General features: G+C 38.4%; 2 protein-coding genes across 8 annotated transcripts; one reads left to right on the top strand and one right to left on the bottom strand.

Annotated features, from left to right (window-relative positions):
- Positions 1–310: 310 nt before the first annotated feature.
- LOC131335270 (uncharacterized) lies at positions 311–12,007 on the bottom strand. 7 transcript variants are annotated; one of them, XM_058370544.1, is made up of 6 exons: positions 11,665–11,921; positions 11,506–11,567; positions 9,175–10,031; positions 8,576–8,734; positions 7,407–7,661; positions 6,419–6,698 (listed from the first exon to the last, which is right to left on the bottom strand). In XM_058370544.1, the coding sequence occupies exons 3-6, from the start codon at positions 10,024–10,026 to the stop codon at positions 6,564–6,566; spliced, it is 1,401 nt and encodes a 466-aa protein (XP_058226527.1). In that variant the 5' UTR covers positions 10,027–10,031; positions 11,506–11,567; positions 11,665–11,921; the 3' UTR covers positions 6,419–6,563. The 7 variants fall into 7 exon arrangements, with proteins under 7 accessions (XP_058226529.1, XP_058226530.1, XP_058226531.1 ...); XM_058370546.1 differs by lacking the exons at positions 6,419–6,698; positions 11,506–11,567 and adding an exon at positions 311–570 and having other exon boundaries at positions 9,175–10,052; positions 11,665–11,924; XM_058370547.1 differs by lacking the exons at positions 6,419–6,698; positions 7,407–7,661; positions 8,576–8,734; positions 9,175–10,031; positions 11,506–11,567 and adding exons at positions 311–570; positions 926–1,174; positions 2,013–2,171; positions 2,667–3,541 and having other exon boundaries at positions 11,665–11,913.
- Positions 12,008–14,647: 2,640 nt separating this feature from the next.
- On the top strand, positions 14,648–18,698 carry LOC131335268 (uncharacterized). Its single transcript, XM_058370540.1, has 4 exons — positions 14,648–14,947; positions 16,160–16,418; positions 16,859–17,053; positions 17,780–18,698. Exons 1-4 carry the CDS (start codon positions 14,751–14,753, stop codon positions 18,173–18,175), a joined length of 1,047 nt encoding a protein of 348 aa, XP_058226523.1. The 5' UTR covers positions 14,648–14,750; the 3' UTR covers positions 18,176–18,698.
- The last annotated feature ends 586 nt before the right edge of the window (positions 18,699–19,284 follow it).

Below are 19,284 nucleotides of genomic sequence, written 5' to 3'. Positions count from 1 at the left end.
AAACGGAAGTTCAATCGTACGGCAACAGAGCTCCAGCAGCGGCGGTTCGGGGCTGGGCATTTTGGGTGGTGCTTCACGGTGCAGGGCCAGCTCCGGGTTGGTCACAGTGAAGTGGATGGTTGAGTTGAGATGATGAATGGTGGTGCTCCAGTGGTGTTACAATGGTGGTTGATATTTCTTCAGTATAGGCAAATCTTCAACTCGCAATTCAAATTGAATTTTCAGGATTCAAGGCAGCCGCGATAAACTCATACAAATTTGAGTACGGAAAAGGTACGAGTCAATGACATGAATTTACAAGACGAACGAGTTTGGAGATACAAAGTTTTCACTTATTATAAGCCATTTTACACATACATGATTTAGCATCACGAGACTCAGCAAAGAGTCCATGAAGATGGCATTACATAATTGAAACTCCATACACTCGAGTTTCTACGCTAAAATTGACTGGTAACCATCCACTCTTTCATTGCTTTTCCGGTAAGCAACGACAACAGCGATAGCTATTGCAACTCCAAAAAAGGCTACACCCCAAAGAGCAATCGGAACTTTCATCTCTTCACGCTTCTGCAAAAAAGAAACACCATTAGAGATTAGTACATTCGTAGATTTTTCTATCGACGAAGTAAAAGATTTCATCCACTTGTTGAATAAAAAGCTTTTGACAGTAGAAGTTTGATCTGATGGAGGAGTGATTAGAATTTCTAAATTCAAAACCTTCTGATTGTAACCATTTTCTCCGAAGTTACTCCTTTGAACTTATGATGTGTTTTGTGAACGTCTACGACACGAAAAGGTGTGTTCCCAATTTTCATATCAGAAGTGTGTCCAACATGGATAAGGCACAGTTCCGAAAGTACCCTTGTTTTTTACATTGGACCGCATAAAATTGTCAAAAGAGTCGGGGTTAAAAAATCTCAACTGGAGAAACAAGGAGAGAATCAGACTTCGGTGATGCATCGGCGACCAAAATGTAGAATAGTCCCATTACACCAGTATGCCTTTGTTCCCTACTGTAATTAGACACCAGAACCAGAGTTTCCCCATCAGATATTTCGACAGATCCCGGATTTGGATAACAAGTAGACATTCCTACAATGTAACCAGCCTCATTTCCTGCTTCCTTTCCTTCTCCATAAGTTGGTATTGAAGAGCAAATTACTCGTCCATCCTAATCCACCACACATACAAACATATAAAACACACATGAATACCACCGAAAACTTTGATGTAAAATACTTTCATAAAGAACTAAACCGTGCATTGCAACTGGGAAATTAAACACAAATAGAGGTTCAATAATGTCAAAAGGAATCACCAGTTGCTGCTTGCAGTAATAAACTTACTCAGAGAAGTAAACACTGATGAAACAATTGCAATGAATTACACCTCATAGAGGAGTGAAGACTGAGGACCCATTCCGAACTACCGAATGTGAGACTAATACACGGCTCAGGTGCTACAAGCCATAACATATGGTAACCAAGTAAGGAGACATTAAGCAAACAACTTTTCCTTCTCACTAATCTACACTACGGCATGACTAGAGCCATAAGCAACAATGAAAGAGGACAATTTTTAATTGCCTCGACAGGATTCAAATGTTTGGATCAGATTTGATAGTATGTGATGACAGAAATTTCCAATCAAATTTCTGAACATCAATTACAGATAGAACTGACAACTGGTGTTTTTTACATTGAGAACAATAGAACATGGAATATGCATGTTTAGTTACAATATACTAGTTTGCTTGGTGGAGGCATCATTTTTCAGAATTTTATTTTTGCACTTTCTCTATGGAAGTAAAGAAATAATTCAGAAAAGCTGAAAGTTAATTATGCAAAGTTTAAGTTTTTTTTAGTCCAATGATAATCGTCCCAAAAAGTTAGCATACTTTAAATGGACAAACAAACTGGAACATAGGGACTATCTTTTATTGACAAACGATTTAGTTTTATGAGGTTGAAGGGTCGTATAACAAACAAGAAATTAACGTTAAAAGTTACCTCTCCATAAAGAGTTGAACCAATCCCTCCGGTATGCTGATGTGCAACTCCGTAGACGACAGTACCACCAGTGGGCAGACTCAGGCTTACTGTTTTGGTATCAGTATAAGCATCCTTAGTCAAACCAGAGGAAGAGAAAGACTCAACGTCATACTCCACCTGTTTCAAAGAAAGGTAAAGAACTCAATCTACCTCATCTAAAAGAACGAGCGAACGAATGACAAACCCAAAGTCCATATAAACATGGGTTTCCGGTGGAAGTTCTCCTTACTTTCCCACTTTCTATATATGAACTTATGATACATACATTTCTACGAAAGATCATGTTTTGCCACTGCTTGACTTCTATATAACCCTGTGAATCTGCTTTTAAAAAGGATCATGTTCTTCATTCTTTTTTTAAGTCTGCGCTATTCCCTAAATGAATTGAAGAAAGTTGGAAAGGCGTCAGAACCTCAGCCCCTACCAGCGTTAAACAGGATCTATTAAGTGTGATATATTCAAAACCAAGAACAACATAACCATGGTCCATAGCAAGTTTATCATTAGCATAGAAAACCGTCCACTAAATGCTAGTACGTGACATCGAAGCAATGCCTTCAAACCATGTCTTCAGACACACCAAATGTGTAAAAGCAAAGTAAGTTCACTCACCAAGCAATGATGTTTTGTGGGGAGTCCCGTCGTGTCATCAACCTTTTTCCAAGTATCCGTCACGTCAAATAAATAAATTTTAACAGGCACAACAGAAGTATCCCAATCAACATACTTAACCGTATATCTCATGAAGAGGCTTCTCTTGGAACTCTCAAAGCCATCTCTTAGCCTGCACTGCGTCTGATCATAACAACAATGCAAGCCGCCTACGTAATCAGGCCTCAGTGGGTTGCCATGTTCATCCATTGTTACATTATAGAGATCACACCTGCACTCAGTGCATCCCAACCTATCTTCCACGCCGCGTGTGTCAATTGCGTGGACATTCATCATCCATTTCTCCTCGTATCCAGGAGGAATTTCAGCAGGATTACCAACTTCTATTCCATACGGATCTGGAACGTGTGTGGCTGTTCTTCTTGTTTCAGAACCAAGGCCAAAATACTGCCCAAGACTATTCTCGCAAGGTCCAGAGTTCCTCACCATAATCAAGTCAGATTGGTGAAACCCAAATTTCTCACTGTATGTCGGAACTTCAACGCCTTTCCGCTGATGTACTCTAGCCACAACCCAGTGGTGTAGATAAGTTTCATGAAGGGGGATAGGATTCCCAGCCTCGTCAACTACTTCAGCATTGAAACTCTTAATTGCAATATGACCGGTTGGAAAGTCAATATTCATGTAGTATTTGTCAACTACTGATCCTGGCCCAAGTACAAACTTTGGGGATAAAAAGACAGCAGTTTTTATGCGATTTTCGCTGTTTACACGAGCAAGAGAACTTGGAAGGCTTAAAACCACCAGTAGAATTCCGAAGCAAGGCAACCAAGTTTGCGAACGATGTGCCATTTTCTCCAGTTGAAGTGAAAGCTCTGCGAGTGAAATCATAGCGATCAACTAAATTTGAAATGAACATAAAAGCCAATGGTGACAATCAACACATGAAAGAACACCACCACCAATAGCAATAACAACAACAAAGAAACAAACTAGCAAGCGAGCAACAAAAAGACTAATGAATGCAGGGTTTTATACAGATTTTTGCAGTTTACGGAGCAACTTGTGAAGGATCTTAGTTAGTTGTTCATATTGGTCAGGTAATAACAGAGGTAAATCATATGAAATGTAACTACCTGCAGTTTATTTTACAGGTGCATGCTACAAAGTGGCATTAAAACCGTTTTACTCTAACCTCAAATAAATTAAAGAATATTTTTCCAACAGCTATGGAACAGACATCCAAGATAAGCCATGTTTGTCTTGGAACAATTCGCTATCGGGAAAATCGATTTTTCGGAGACTAAAATGGAACAACTTGGAACACTGAAAGCCAAAAGAGGGCCGAAAATAGGAAATTTTATTCACAGATTTCATTAACACAGCCTAAAGATTCCTCAGTCAACCATTAGGAAAACAGGTATTAAAAGATAGACATAATTAAGTAACGAATCCTGGCACACATAATAGGGAAAAAAGATTCATCTTATAAATTTATTCATCAGAATAGAACACTAATCGATCACCCTCCTTAATTGCTGAACTAACAGATTCTGCAAGAAATAGCATGTGGGTTTAATTAAACCTGTAAACTATAAGAAAAATACTAAGAATTCCAGTGAATTATACCAAAAAAACCTCAAAGGTTACCGGTCCTTTGGATTGTGATAAAGGGGAAGAAAAGAAAAAAGTAAGCTTTCTCACCAAATCTCACCACTTTTGGTGAGGAATGGTGAGAAACAAGATAGACCAACAAAAAAACTCACCATTCCTCCTCCTTTCTCTCAATTTCTCACATGTTTTCTCCATTTCATCAAGGGAGAGCGTTCTCTTTTCTTTTCTCTTCTCACTATTTCTCTCGGGGTTAGTTTCGAGTAGTTATTCGAGTAAGGAAAAAGCCGTGAAAATACAGAGAAATAAAAAACGATTGGATAACAAGAATGGCAAATGAAGAATTTGCGACGAAAGAGAGCATACCCAGATTAGATAATTGATTGATAGACCCAAAAGGACGATGATTCAGAGGTCTTAGTTAATTCCCATGGAAAACAAACTATTTTACCCCTATTTTGGAGACTTAAGTTTATATAGAGGTGGAGTCCTCAAATGGGTTTAATTCGTTGACAACGGGTTCAACTCAATCCTGACAAAATTCCATAGTCATGAGAGCATTGCTTACGCCATCACCCGTTCCCAAATGGAAACGTGGAAGACCAAATAAGCACAGAGAGAGAGAGAGAGAGAGAGAGAGAGCAAACATGAAAAGCAGAAATGCTATACACACAGCATTTGTGCACAGATTTATTGTGGGGTTCACTACGGGTTCCACATAAATAATTCAAACCGTTCATTAAATGTAAAACATTTTTTTAAGGGCCTTCGCAAAAAATCAACTCAATCCGATACTTACAGATGCTCGATTCAATCATTTAATTTTTCATTCGAATTTCAGGATAATGAAAAGTTAGATGATTAAATCAAGCACTTATAGGTATCGGATTGAGCTGATTTTTCGCGGAGGCCCTTGAAAAAATGCTTTACATTTAATAAACGGCTCGGATTATTTGTGTAGGACCCGTAGTAGGCCCCACAATAAATCTGTGCACAAAATCTGTGCACAAATGCTGTGTGTGTAGCATAAAAAAAGTAGGGTAAGCAATGACGTTGAGTGGGGCGAAATTTTAAAAAGTGACAAATAATAACTGTGATCTGTGTTTATATTTAGAAAAATGACAAGAAAGTGCAAAACTTGGATGAGAAGTAAATGAGAAAAGGCCACCAGAATTGAATATCGCAAATTCGCAGTCATACACATTATAGTAAATTGCCGGCCACGTTGATTAAAAGGACAACAAATGCGTGCTAGAGTTGGGGTCCGGACAACAAATGCGTGCTAGAGTTGGGGTCCGATCTCTTTTGTCTCGAAAATTTTCGTGCCTCTGTACAGAGGGATTTTTTGATCGTTGGATATTGTGTGGTTTTCTTTTTATGTTTTAAATTCAACTGTTGAAAACTTTTTGATCGTTGGATTGTGCGATTTTCTTTTTATGTTTTAAATTCAACTGTTGAAAAATCTCTTGGCATAGAGGCACAACAGTTTTCAGCACAGAAGATCTTGCCTCGCTAGAGTTTTAATACACGGAAGTAAATAAAATTGTAAATTATGAATCGTTCAAATTATGTCCAATTAAGGTGAAAGGTAGATTTCATTGTTCGTTTTTTGTAATAATCTAGACCGTTCAACTTACTTTAATAAACGCACGAGACTCCCGTTTAGGGTTCCTGAGCAAAAAAAAAAAAATCACTTTTTGGCCTAAAAAATGGTTATTTCTCAAAATAGTTGGATAAAAGTAAAAAAAAAAAAAATATTTTTTTGATTCCTCTCTTCGAGACGAATCAATAACTCACAAAAATTTGACACAAAACTAACCAATGTTAAAAAAATTCAAATAAGGACAAAATTTTTAGATTTAAGTTGAGTTTAAATTAAGTTCATAAGAATGCAGACTTAAGAACTTTACGAATCAATTAATTTCCAAATTATTCTCTGCAATACAAAAAACAAAAAAGAGAGAAAAAAAAAAAGAAAAAGAAAAAGGGCAGACTTGCAGATCAAATAAAAAATAAAAAATTCATCATCTCTCAAATTATTTCCCCCCTTATCGTCCCCTCCGGGGGTTTATCTAGCATGCTGTCACGCTCATTTTCTAACTGTTGTACTCTACAACAGCTACACAACGATCTCCTACAAATTTCCAGCATAAAAGGTGCGAATTGATTAAACAAAATTTACAAAACCAACGAGTTTGAGATACAAAGTCTTCACTTATTACACGCCATTTTACACAAAATGGCAATGAAGAGGATTACATCAATAAAACTCCCTCCCTCGTGTTTCTACATTTCAATTGACTCGTAGCCATCCACTCTTTCATCCCTTTTTCGGTGAGCAACGACAACAGCGATAGCTATCGCAGCTCCAAAAAGGGCTATACCCCGAAGAGAAATCGGAACTGTCAACTCCTTGTGCTTCTGCCAAAAAAAGAAGCAAACATTAGAGGCTCAGAAGCAAATATTTATCAGTGAAGATTGGCAATTAGAAGGTTTTTAACCATCAACATTATGTTCTCGACGAAACATATTATAGAGTCTCACTAAAATATTTTTTGGTATAACAAAGAAAGGGCATCTTGTTATGGTGAATATGTTCTCTACCGTGATCTCCGTATTATCCATGAAGTTTCTGCTATTCTGTCTCCAAACCTTACAAAAAGGTTCCCTTCAGAAAAGATTTATCAATGCATTTATAAGCATCAATCGGGAGTGATTTGGAGTATGGGCAAGGGGCACAAACATGACGCCTTACAAAATACGGTTCAATTCTCTGCCCACAACACACAACGAGAACATGAAATTGTGCTCCAAGTACCATTCATCAGATTTCCTATCAATGAAGTTAAGGATTTATCCAATTTCTATACAGTGGGAAGGAGGTTGAATAAAAAGTCGACACTAAAGAGTATGATGGAGGAAGGATTACTATGTATAAATTCAAAACCTTCTCATTTTAATCATTTCATCCCAAGTTACTCCTACGAACTTGTAATGTGTTTTATGTCGGTCGACACAATGAAAAGGTGCATTACCCTTTTTCATATCAGACATTCCAACATAGATAAGAAGCCCTTTCGAAAGTACCCTTGCTTATTGTCAAAAGAGGAAGGGTTACAAAAATCTTACTTCATCAGGAGAATCAAGGAGAGAATTGGACTTTGGTGATGCATCGGCGACCAAAATGTAGAATAGTCCCATTACACCAGTATGCCTTTGTTCCCTACTGTACTTAGACACAAGAACCAGAGTTTCCCCATCAGATATTTCGACGGATCCCGGATTCGGATAACAAGTAGACATTCCTACAATGTAACCAGCCTCATTTCCTGCTTCCTTTCCTTCTCCATAAGTTGGTATTGAAGAGCAAATTACTCGTCCATCCTAATCCACCATGCATACAAACATTGAAAAAACACATGAATATCATCAACAAGATTCATTTAGAATACTTTCATAAAGAATTAAACGATGCATGCCAACTGAAAATTGAACACAAATAGAGGTTTAATTATGCCTAAGGAAAACAGAATGTAGATACAAAGACAGTCACCATTACATACAAATAACATTTTATTTCGACCTGTTCTGAATCTCTAATACAAGCGATGGCAAAAGGAGTAAGCGTAAACAGTTTACTCAGAAATGTAAACACGTTGATGGAACGACTGCAATGAATTACACCTTGGAGATCCCGACTATTCAAGGAGACATTTATGCATGGATCAGGTGCTACAAGCCATAATAATAATGAGACATTAAGCACATAATTTTTCCTTCTCACTTATGTACACTATGGTATAATAACTAGATTACTAGACACATCACTCGGAGCCATGAGCAGCAATTTAGAAGGACCATTATTAACTTCCTCCACAGGTGTCAAATGTTCGGATCAGATTTGACTATATGTGGCATCAGGGATATTTTTAATCAAATCAAACTTCTGAATATCGCTTACAGAGAGAACTGCCTAACTGGTGTTTTTCAGATTCAGATTCAGAAAACATGGAATATGCATGGTTACAGTATACTAGTCTGCTCGGTGGAGGCATCATTTTTCATACTTCGGTTTCTGCCCTTTCTCTATTGAAGCAAAGTAATAATTCGGAGAAGCTGAAGGGTGACAATGCAAAGTTGAAGTTTCTAACTGTTGGATTAAGTTCCCAACATGTTGGATACCATAAAATTGACAAGCAAATTGGGACAGAGGGACTATCTTCTATTGATAAACAGTTTAATCGTATGAGATAAGAAGGCTGTGTATAACAAACAGGAAATATAGCGTTAAAAGTCACCTCTCCGTAAAGAGTTGAACCAATCGCTCCAGTATGCTGATGTGCAACTCCGTAGATGACAGTACCACCAGTGGGCAGACTCAAGCTTACTGTTTTGGTATCAATATAAGCATCCTCAGTTACACCAGCGGCAGAGAAAGACTCAATGTCATACTCCACCTGTTTCAAAGAAAGTTCTAAAGAGTTCAATATACCTAATCTAAAAGAACAAAGGAACAAATGACAAACACAAAGTCCATATAAACACGGGTTTCCAGCGGAAGTTCTTACTTTCCCACTTTTTTCTTACAAAGATATGATACATGCATTTCTAGTAAGTCATTTCATCAAATAAATTCATGTTTTGCCACTGCTTGACTTCTATATAACTATGTGAATCTGCTTTTCAAAAGGATCACGTCCTTCATTCGACTTTTGGTAAGCGATAAACAGGATCTATAAGGTGTGTATATTTTCAAAACATGGACGACAAAACGATATCTTATTCATCATTAGCATATAGAACCATCCACTAAATGCTTGTACGTGACATCCAAGCAATGCCTTCAAACCATGTCTTGAGACACAACAAAATATAGAAGCAAATTTAGTTCACTCACCAGGCAATGATGTTTTGTAGGGAGTCCTGTTGTGTCATCAACCTTTTTCCAAGTATCCGTCACGTCAAATACATAAATTTTAACAGGCACAACAGAAGTATCCCAATCAACATACTTAATCGTATATCTCATGAAGAGGCTTCTCTTGGTACTCTCAAAGCCATCTCTTAGCCTGCACTGCGTCTGATCATAACAACAATGCAAGCCGCCCACATAATCAGGCCTCAGTGGGTTGCCATGTCCGTCCTTTGTTACATTATAGAGATCACACCTGCACTCGGTGCATCCCAACCTATCTTCCACGCCGCGTGTGTCAATTGCGTGGACATTCATCATCCATATCTCCTCATATCCAGGAGGAATTTCAGCTGGATTACCAACTTCTATTCCATAAGGATCTGGCACGTGTGTGGCTGTTTTTCTTGTTTCAGAACCAAGGCCAAAATACTGCCCAAGACCAGTCTCACAAATTCCTGAGTTCCTCACTATGATAAGGTCAGATTGGTGAAACCCAAACTGGTCATTGTACTTTGGAACTTCAATGCCTTTGCGTTGATAGTATCTAACCACACCCCAGTGGTGGAGATAAGTTTCATGAAGGGGGATAGGATTCCCAGCCTCGTCAACTACTTCAGCATTGAAACTCTTAAGTGCAATATGACCGGACGGAAAGTCAATATTCATGTAGATTTTGTCCACTACTGATCCTGGTCCAAGTACAAATTCTGGGGATAAAAATACAGCAGATTTTATGCGATTTTCAGTGTATCCACGAGCTAGTGAATTTGGAAGGCTTAAAACCACTAGTAGAATTCCGAAGCAAGGCAACCAAGTTTGCAAACGATGTGCCATTTCTCCTGTTGATGCAAAAATTCTGACTGAAATCATAGCGATCAACTGAATTAGAAATCCACAGCATAAAAGCCAATGGTGGCCATCAATACATAAAATAACACCACCACCAATAGCAATCACAACAACAAAGAAACAAGCAAGCAAGCACGCAACCAAGAGATTAATGAATGCTGGGTTTCACGCAGATTTTTGCAGTTCATGGAGCAAGTTGTGAGGGATCTCGTTAATCTCTTATATTGGCCAGGTACTAACAAGGGTAGATCATCTATTCAATCTGAAATGTAGTTACCTGCAGTTTATTTTACAGGTGCTGCATGCTACAAAGTGGCACTAAAACCCTTCAACTCTAAGCTCAGATAAATAAAAGGATGTTGTTATTGCAACAACTATGGAACAGACATCCAAGATAAGCCATGTTTGTCCTGCAAAAATTCCCTATTGGGAAAATTGAAGTTTCGGAAACTAAAAGGGCAAACTTGAACATTGAAAGCAATGGGCCAAAAACGAGGAATTTATACAGTGCCCCATGCCCCTTATCCACCACACATTGATCTGGGGCCCAAGACCAAGTGCAAGCCACATGAATGCATGGCGGAGGAAGGGCCTTAGACACCACGTGGCGGCGCTCGGATAGTCTCTCCAAAAACAGGATCATCAAGGCTGTTTTTGGGTCTTGGATTGTAGAGGGAAAAGTGAGGGAAAGAGAAAAGGTAAAGATACTACTTCATCGTATTTACAATTTTATGCCGTTCTTTGCCTTTTCTTTTCCCTTCATTCGTCTAAGAACCAAGCGCAGCTAAAGATTCGTTAGTCAACCACTATGGAAACAGGTTTTTTTTTTTGATCCGTGGAAACAGGTATTACTATCGCAAATTATCGTAGCTTTTAGCTTAGCATTGGAAATTAATAGACACTCCAAGAAAAAAACAACGAGAAAAAAGCAAAGCATAAGTAATCATAACGCTAGCCGTGACGAGACTCTCCATTCACTATACAGTCTATACTACATGAATAAGGTGAAATTATACTATAAGAGATAGAAAATCCTGTTTCATCGTTTAGATTAACATTGTAGACAAATCGATCACACTCCTTAACTCTATAATTGGGATGAACTAACATATACTGCAACATGACATGGAAATTAACCCCAAGGGATTGGCCTAGTGGTAAAGGCTTGAGACTTAGAGGTTTGTTTTCTCTTTAAGGTCTCATATTTAAAACCTTTCAAGTCTTATCAATTCCTTTAGGGCCAGTCCAACGGTAGAATTTGCTTCGGCTTCAAGTGGAGCCCCGCTAGTAGACGGTGGGTTTAGTCAAGAAGGTGGGTTTAGCAAAGGTGCGCATAAACTAGTCCGGACACCTAATTAAAAAAAAATGAAGTGGAAATTGCATATGGGTTTAATTAAACCTGTAAATTCAAAGAAAAATACTAAGAATTCCAGGATATTATACGGAAAAAACTTCCAAGGTTACCGGACAATAGTCACCGTGAAAACCGAATACCGACGGCACGTCAGAGCATAATAACTGGGTTTCTGAATAGTTGATCGGATAATTAAAAAAGTCAAGAAAATACAGAGAAATTCAAAACAAGACTGGTAAATGGAGAATTTGAGACAAAAGAGAGCATACCCAGATGAGATAATAGATTGGTAGACCGAAAAGAACGATGATTCAGTGGTCTTGGAGAATTCCCATGGAAAATAATCTACTCCACTATTTACCCCCGCTTTGAAGACTTTGGAAGTTTATATGGGTGGAGTCCTCAAATGGGTTTAATTTTTTAACAATGGGTTCAATCCAATCCCAACGGATTCTACAGTTATGAGAGCATTGCTTACGCCATTGCCCCGTCTCGGATTGGAGAATTGAAAGACCAAATAATATACTATAAATAGGAGTAGCATTTTCCTATACCGTATACTTGGTCGAGAAGTTGATCACTTGATTGTGAGAGAGCGAGTATCGGTGCGGTTGGATAATGGTCCACGTCGTCAAAATAATGATTTAATTACAATTTAATCTCTTTTGTCAAAATAATGGTTCAATTACAATTTAGGCCCCGTTCCGGAAAGGAAAATAAGTCCTTATTTTTTAAGAAGGCAATTTCAAGCTCAAAAATAATGTGTTTACGCAAATTATTTTCGTATCAATATGGATCTTGTTTGATAGATCTCATTGAGATCTTTAATACGGTGCAAAAAAAATTGAAAATTTATTTTTCATTTACATTATTTTTGAGTTTGAAAATGTGAAATAAGTACTTATTTTTTAAGAAGTTGTTCTGGAACGGAGCCTAATCTCTTTTAACAATGGGTTCAATCCAATCCCAACGGATTCTACAGTTATGAGAGCATTGCTTACGCCATTGCCCCGTCTTGGATTGGAGTAATAAAATACGGAGTATATAAATAGGAGTAGCATTTTCCTATACCGTATACTTGGTCGAGAAGTTGATTGTGAGAGAGCGAAGTTGATTGTGAGAGAGCGAGTCAGCCCATACTCGATACGGTAAGCAATGACGTCCAAGGAGGTGAAATTTTCCATGAGATAGTACTACTAAGCGGGGCCATGAGATAGTACTACTAAGCGGGGCGGCTGCTGCCCCAAGGGGGCGGCTGTGCCCCGTTTGTGGATCCACCCTAGTCTCGCTCTGATGATCAGAAGCGTTCACTTTGTAGAGCTCGTCGAGTAGAATAACTATGCAAAAAATCAGCTTAATTGGATATCATTAAGTGCCTGATCAAAACCTTTTTATCTTGAAAAAAAATGGATTCGAAACACTGGATCAAATCTACTGTAACCCATGGACCGAGAGTTATATGGGCTCCGATTAGGCACTTAATGATATCCAATTAAGCTGATTTTTTGCATAATTGTTCTACTCGACGAGCTCTACAAAATGAACGCTTCTGATCATCAGAGCAAGACCGGAATTGGCCCACAAAAAGGACACAGCAGGCCCCCGCTTCCCTACTTTAGACATTAGAGCATCTCCTGTGAGTTAGTGAGAACAATGATAGGTACTACTCGTTGGAAAGGGCAAAGCACCTCCGTCATGACGCATATAGACCCCGTTCCAACTAACCTTCCTTTTTAAAAAGTTCTTTTTCTTCAATTTTTAAACTCAAATATAATGAAAATGAAAAATAATTTTTGAATTTTTCTTGCACCGTATAAAAGATCTCAATGAAATCTATCAAACAAGATCCATATTGGTAGGAAAATTATTTGCATAAACATATCATTTTTGGGCTTGAAATTACCTTCCTTTTTCCAAAACCTTCTTTTTTTAGAGTTGGAACACCTCCTAAACAAAAATAAAAATAAAGAATTTTACAATGCGGAATTAAGATTTTATTTCAACTCTTGCGACACCAATGCTGGTTGACTTGCTTCTTTGTTGGACCCAACTGCTACAACACACCAATTGCTGCTCGACCATAACACACCAATTACTGGTTGACCGTACCTTACAATATTCCGCGTACCTTACAATATTCCGCGGTGCATGTTTCAATAACTGAATGTGAACTATCTATTTGCTCTCTCTAAGTCCCTCTCTATTTTTTTTTTTTTTTTACAAGAGTCCCTCTCTATTTTGTGAATATAGAAAAATGTTTTTGAACTAGAGAGCATAACATACATACATACATATACATGGTGTAATATATCATACTGGCAGATTTTTCGGCTAAAAATCAAACTTCCCGTAAAAATCTGTCACCCAAAAATTTGCCAGTATCTCCCAAAACTTTAAACACAAAACTTTCCAAAAATCAATACATCAAATCTTTCCAAAAATCCTCCCTCGCCTATTAATCAATTGACGTGTATATTGTGTTGATTTTACAAATCCGTAGAAATTATCCTTTCTGCTGGGAGACGTTTCCAATATAAGCCCCAGGATTGCACAGTATTTACAAAATATGCCATTAATTTGTATGTGAAGGGTAAAGAAATTTGGACCGTTGGATTTGTTTGTATTGATAGATAAGATTTGTGTCAAGAAGAAATCTAAACTGTTGAAAGAGAATATTCATTAGGAATATTCACAAAGGCCTCCCTATTTTATAAGATAGATTAGTGTTTGTCCGTGCCTGCGGCACTATGCATTCACTCTTAGAACCCGTTCCAGAAACCTTCTTATTTTATAAGTAGTACTTATTTTGGTGCTTTATTTCACAAAACTCAAATAAGTAGCTTATTTTCATATTTTCAAACTTAAAAATAATGTAAATGAAAAATAATTTTTCAATTTTTTTTGCACCGTATTAAAGATCTCAATGAGATCTATCAAATAAGATCCATAGTGATAGGAAAATTATTTGCGTAAGCACATGATTTTTGAGCTTGAAATTACCTTTTTAAAAAATAAGTACTTATTCACCCTTTTGTAGAACACACCTTATTATTAGACAAAAAATAAGTTCTTATTTCGGTTCTGGAACGGGCTTTTATAGTGCCGTAGGTGCGGACATTTTTGTAATATAAACAAGAGTAGTGCTACTGGTAGTAGCTGCTGTACAGATCCCCTTTGCGCCCGCCTCGGGTCCCGCAAAGATGATCGGAGCCGCTCATTTTTATTAGGGAGATATCTAGTACTATTTTATTTGTGATATTTTTTTTTTCTAAATAAACTTTCCCATGTCTCTCTCGAACCAGCAAGGGAGAAGAACTGATTAAAATGAAGGAGTGACTGCAGACCCACGAGTCACATGACCATGGAATCAAAGAGAGAGAAAGAGATAGAGGAAGAAAGGGATAGCAAGAACGAAGTCAAAGGAGAAGAGAGGGAGTCTCAGAGGCAGAGAGATAAGAAGGAAGAAAAGCGAGAGAGGGCCAAGGAGAGGAGGGAGAAGAGGCGCCAAGAGGTCTCTCTCCTCCGCACCATTCCCTATTCCGATCACCAGAGGTAATAAATTGAATGCTCCTATTTCTACCCTTTTCCCCTCTGATGCATACCCACCTGCCCCTTGGGTTGAGTGATTTGGTGAGAAAAGAGAAGAAAGGATTAGAGTTTCTCTTAAAATCACTCATTTGGATTGAAAAATTTGGTGAGAAATGGAGAGAAAAGTACCAAAACGAAATTTTTTGGTTGGCCCCTTCTCCCTGGCTCCCCCTTCTGCCTCATCATTTCTCAGAATCCAAAGGGCCTCGCCAAGGCCCCAGGTCTGAAGCTTTTTGTTATAAGCTCAACTTCTTTGAATTTCAAGTTGCAAAATTTAGAATTCTAGAGGAACATGGCGTTGGAGTGTTTTAAGTCTTTGTCGCCCAAAAAAGTTGTCTGATGGATTAACTGGAGTAAAGTGTAGGCCGACAGCATTACCGCTTGTTGAGATTTTCGAACCTGTCTTGTAGAAACTTAGGGCATATTGTATCGGTTGGACAACTAATGAGGGGTATGTAGGGGTAGATGAGATCCCACCGGACTTAGTACATCTCCCTAAAGTATTCTATATCCCATGTTGTATGCAGTTGGTTGTCCAACGAACATATAATGTATTCAAACTCCGGAAGTGCAATTCTACAAGATTTGTCAAATCCGGCTATCAAACACGCCCTTAATGTGCAAAAACCTTAGCTTACCATGAACTCATGGACCACCATTGTACCCTGGAACACTCTGCCTGTGATTCGTTCCAGGAAAGATTCCAAAATTCGTTGTTGACTTGAAAAGCTATTTTGAAAATATCACCTTATCAGATTTTTGAGTAAAATTCCCAATAGGGAGTTCTATATTTTTTGTTGTTTTGCCCGGAGTGTTACACTTTCTCACGTCATTATTTTAGAATGCCATTCGATCATGTCTTTGATATGATCACTTTATGGCATCAAGGAACTTAGAAAACTATGCCAATTAGTTTTAGTATTGCAATCTTTGTATTGACTATGTTCTTGGAAATAATGGAGAATGGTATCACTTCAACTATGCATCTAAGTGTTCCCCCTAAGCAGTTTCGTAGAGATGTTGCCAGCCATGCATTGCATACTATTATCAGTACCAACTACAATTTTCGTCCAATCTTTGAAATCCTTTTCATTGTCAATATTATTCCCTCTTGCCTGTTCTCCTCCACCAATTGATTGTTTAAGCATAACCTGTTATCTGGATTTGAGTTTCTAGGTGGTGGTCGGCAGATACGATTGCGGTAGTGACTGGTGCAAACAGAGGGATTGGGTTTGAGATTGCGCACCAACTTGCAGTGCATGGCTTGACAGTTATTCTGACATCAAGAGATGCTGCTGTTGGTGAAGAAGCAGCGAAGGTCTTACAAGAAGGAGGTTTGAATGTGCTCTTCCATCAGCTGGATATTGTGGGCCTTTCATCAATCAAAGTGTTCACTGAATGGCTTCGACAAAACTATGGTGGTGCAGATATCCTGGTATGGTGTCAATAGCATGGCTTTTACTTCTGGTGTTTTTTTCCGTGTTATTCACTCAGTGTTGTGCAGTGTGGTATATGTTGAACTTGTGTTACCTATTGCTCGGTCATTTTTCTGTCTGTGCATCTTATTATGTCTTTCCCATTTTTTCCTTTTCCTTTCTTTCAGAAATGGACTCAGGTTTCATTGGCGCAGGAAGCACTTTAGGCATGAATTTCTGAATTTCCATTGTTAGAAAACCATCTCTGTCTAACAAGGAAAATGTAGTTTCAGAACATAGAAAAGTGTATGAGGGACGTGTAAACTTGTTTTTCTTGAATATTATCTGTTTTATGTATGTATTGTTTTGTTTTTTTCACTCAGGTATAGTCATACAATTTCGCCGTCTTGTAGGCTCTTTAGGTGCTATATATTGTAAGTGACATTAGAATCTTGTACAGGTAAACAATGCAGGTGTTAACTTCAACCTTGGAGCTGACAATTGTCTTGAGTTTGCTGAAGATGTCATTCACACCAACTATTTTGGCACCAAAAACGTTATTCAAGCTATGATCCCATTAATGAGGCCTTCTACTTCAGGCGCTCGCATTGTCAATGTTAGCTCGCGGTTGGGAAGACTTAACGGAAGGCGAAATGTAAGCAAATACTTTGATTTGGTTTTACTTTCCTTGCTGCTCCTTTTCCTCGTGTGTGGGATAGTAGAGAAAAGAGATGTCTATTTGTGTTGGATTGCGTTCCAATCTTGCCTGTGGAACTACAGAGAAGTGTTGCTAGTTTGCTGATAGAGGTCTTTTGCCAAAGAGATATGGACCCCAATTAGTTTAAACAAATATCCAGTTTACAGTAGCTTATAACAATCACGCTTTGTGCTAGTGGAAGAGGTGATCTTACATAATTAAACAAAAAACATAAAGCGCAAAACAATATTCATCTTTCTGCCTCGTGGTTGGTACCTATTAGTATAAAACTGGCTCCTGAAAAGGTTATGGTGAACTCGCGATTTCTTTTCTTCCATCGCATCACTTGGATATAGTATGCTTAACTTTCTTTCACATCTTTAAAGCCGCAGACCCTTCTGTCCTTATTAGTTTGGGTGTAACTATGGCGGTCGAAGAATAAATATCCACCATATGTTAAAAACTTGTAGACTGTAGCCCACAAAAACATGGGATATGCAATCCATGGAAGGTGTGGTATTATTAATGCCTTCACTATTAATCCAACAAGACGTTATTTATCCTGTGGGATTATATCCCTTAACTATTACTCCATCAAACAAACAGGGCCTGTTTACATTCGATATACTTCATCATCTCTCCTTGCCAACATATTAATATGATCAAATTTCTTGACTATGACAGAGAATTGGAGATCTCACTCTAAGACACCAACTGGAAGATGTGGACTCACTATCAGAGGAACTAATTGACGGGACCTTGACTACATTTTTAGCACAAGTAAAAGATGGAAGTTGGACATCCGGCGGGTGGCCTCAAACATATACGGACTATTCAATGTCAAAACTTGCGGTTAACGCGTACACTAGGCTAATGGCAAAGATGCTTTCAGATCAGCCAGAAGGGCGGAAGATATGCATCAATTGCTACTGCCCGGGCTGGGTGAAAACTGCAATGACTGGTTGGGCGGGCCATACTTCACCGGAAGAAGGGGCTGACACTGGAGTCTGGCTTGCACTGCTTCCGGATCTGTTAGTGACTGGGAAATTTTTTGCTGAGAGACGCGAGGTTAGTTTTTAGAAACAGTAGGCTAGAGGATGGAGTTTCCGTTTCTGTTTCATCTCCCCTTTTTCAGCAAACGGCTAAGAAGGAATGATGAGAAGTGGTGCGAAGAAAGTGAAATTCTGAAAAAAGAATTCCTTATTTCTGTCTTTTCACTGTTGAATTGTTGTGGCGGTAGAGCCTCGAATGAAGAGTTAAGCTGCTTTCTGTGGCAATATTCCGCATAGTCTTGGGTGCCCAACTCGGGATAATCATTTTCAGGATACTTTACCAGGAGTTCGTCGAGCCAAGATGGGTCTACTCCTCTCTCCCAATCTTCAGTTGTTTGTTCTTTATGATACTGCTCAATGCGGCCGTTTTAGCGGAAGAGTAGCATTTAGGTATATGTATCATTTTCCAATGTAGTTTGTTCAGGTGGACAGTGCAAAGTTTTGAGGAACTAGGACAAGTAGGGCTGTTAAATAAACCGAACTGTTCCAGTGTTGAACCCTGTTATAAGCTCATTTAAGATCGATCGTTTAATAAACAAGTCAAATTCGTACATGTGTTTTCAGTTTGTTAAGTATTCAAATCAATTTTGAATGTCCTACTTTGCTCGATAATATGCTGCTTTACTCGAGTTCGCCTCATAAAAACTACCAATGCATTATATTTTGATATTACTTTTGAATTTGTAAAATCTTCAAAAAGGAAAAAAAAAAAATTGAACTATTCATTACTCCACTTATTGGACTCGTAGCCCAGGACAAAAATCTAAATTTTCATACGAACATTCAAAATTCTAAACAATTTTAAAAATGTAAAGTGTACAAAAAAACCGTCATATGAAGTCAATATTGGAGGAAACATTTTCAAGCCGGTTTTTTGTTTGCTAGATAAAAGAGGTGGACGAGAGGATAGGATTGTGCCGCTTGGCAAGGGTTGCTTCGCAACATCCCGGGCGATGTTTGCATTGGGAGATGTTGCTAAGTGGGAGTGCTTGGTAGCGGTGTTAAGCTGTCAATCCAGCCGTTTATCTCGAAAATCGACAACTTAAATCTTAACCGATCAATGGACAATTCAAATTTGCATGCACTCAGATTCAATCCTAAACGTTCACGTCGCGATGAATGGCGCTCGGCATCTTG

The sequence above is a fragment of the Rhododendron vialii genome, chromosome 8a, assembly GCF_030253575.1.
Source record: "Rhododendron vialii isolate Sample 1 chromosome 8a, ASM3025357v1".
Taxonomy (NCBI): domain Eukaryota; kingdom Viridiplantae; phylum Streptophyta; class Magnoliopsida; order Ericales; family Ericaceae; genus Rhododendron; species Rhododendron vialii.
This window is presented reverse-complemented; position numbering and strand designations above follow the sequence as displayed.

Excerpts from the sequence above, each read along its gene's own strand:
- LOC131335270 (XM_058370541.1), bottom strand. The coding sequence starts at position 4,475 with ATGGAGAAAACATGTGAGAAATTGAGAGAAAGGAGGAGGAATG. Across the intron at positions 1,175-2,012 it reads GTTCAACTCTTTATGGAGAG|GATGGACGAGTAATTTGCTC; the intron begins GTAACTTTTAAC and ends GTGGTGGATTAG. Across the intron at positions 571-925 it reads ATTCTCTCCTTGTTTCTCCA|AAGCGTGAAGAGATGAAAGT; the intron begins GTTGAGATTTTT and ends TCTTTTTTGCAG.
- LOC131335268 (XM_058370540.1), top strand. The coding sequence starts at position 14,751 with ATGACCATGGAATCAAAGAGAGAGAAAGAGATAGAGGAAGAAAGGGAT. Across the intron at positions 16,419-16,858 it reads ATGGTGGTGCAGATATCCTG|GTAAACAATGCAGGTGTTAA; the intron begins GTATGGTGTCAA and ends AATCTTGTACAG. Across the intron at positions 17,054-17,779 it reads GACTTAACGGAAGGCGAAAT|AGAATTGGAGATCTCACTCT; the intron begins GTAAGCAAATAC and ends TGACTATGACAG.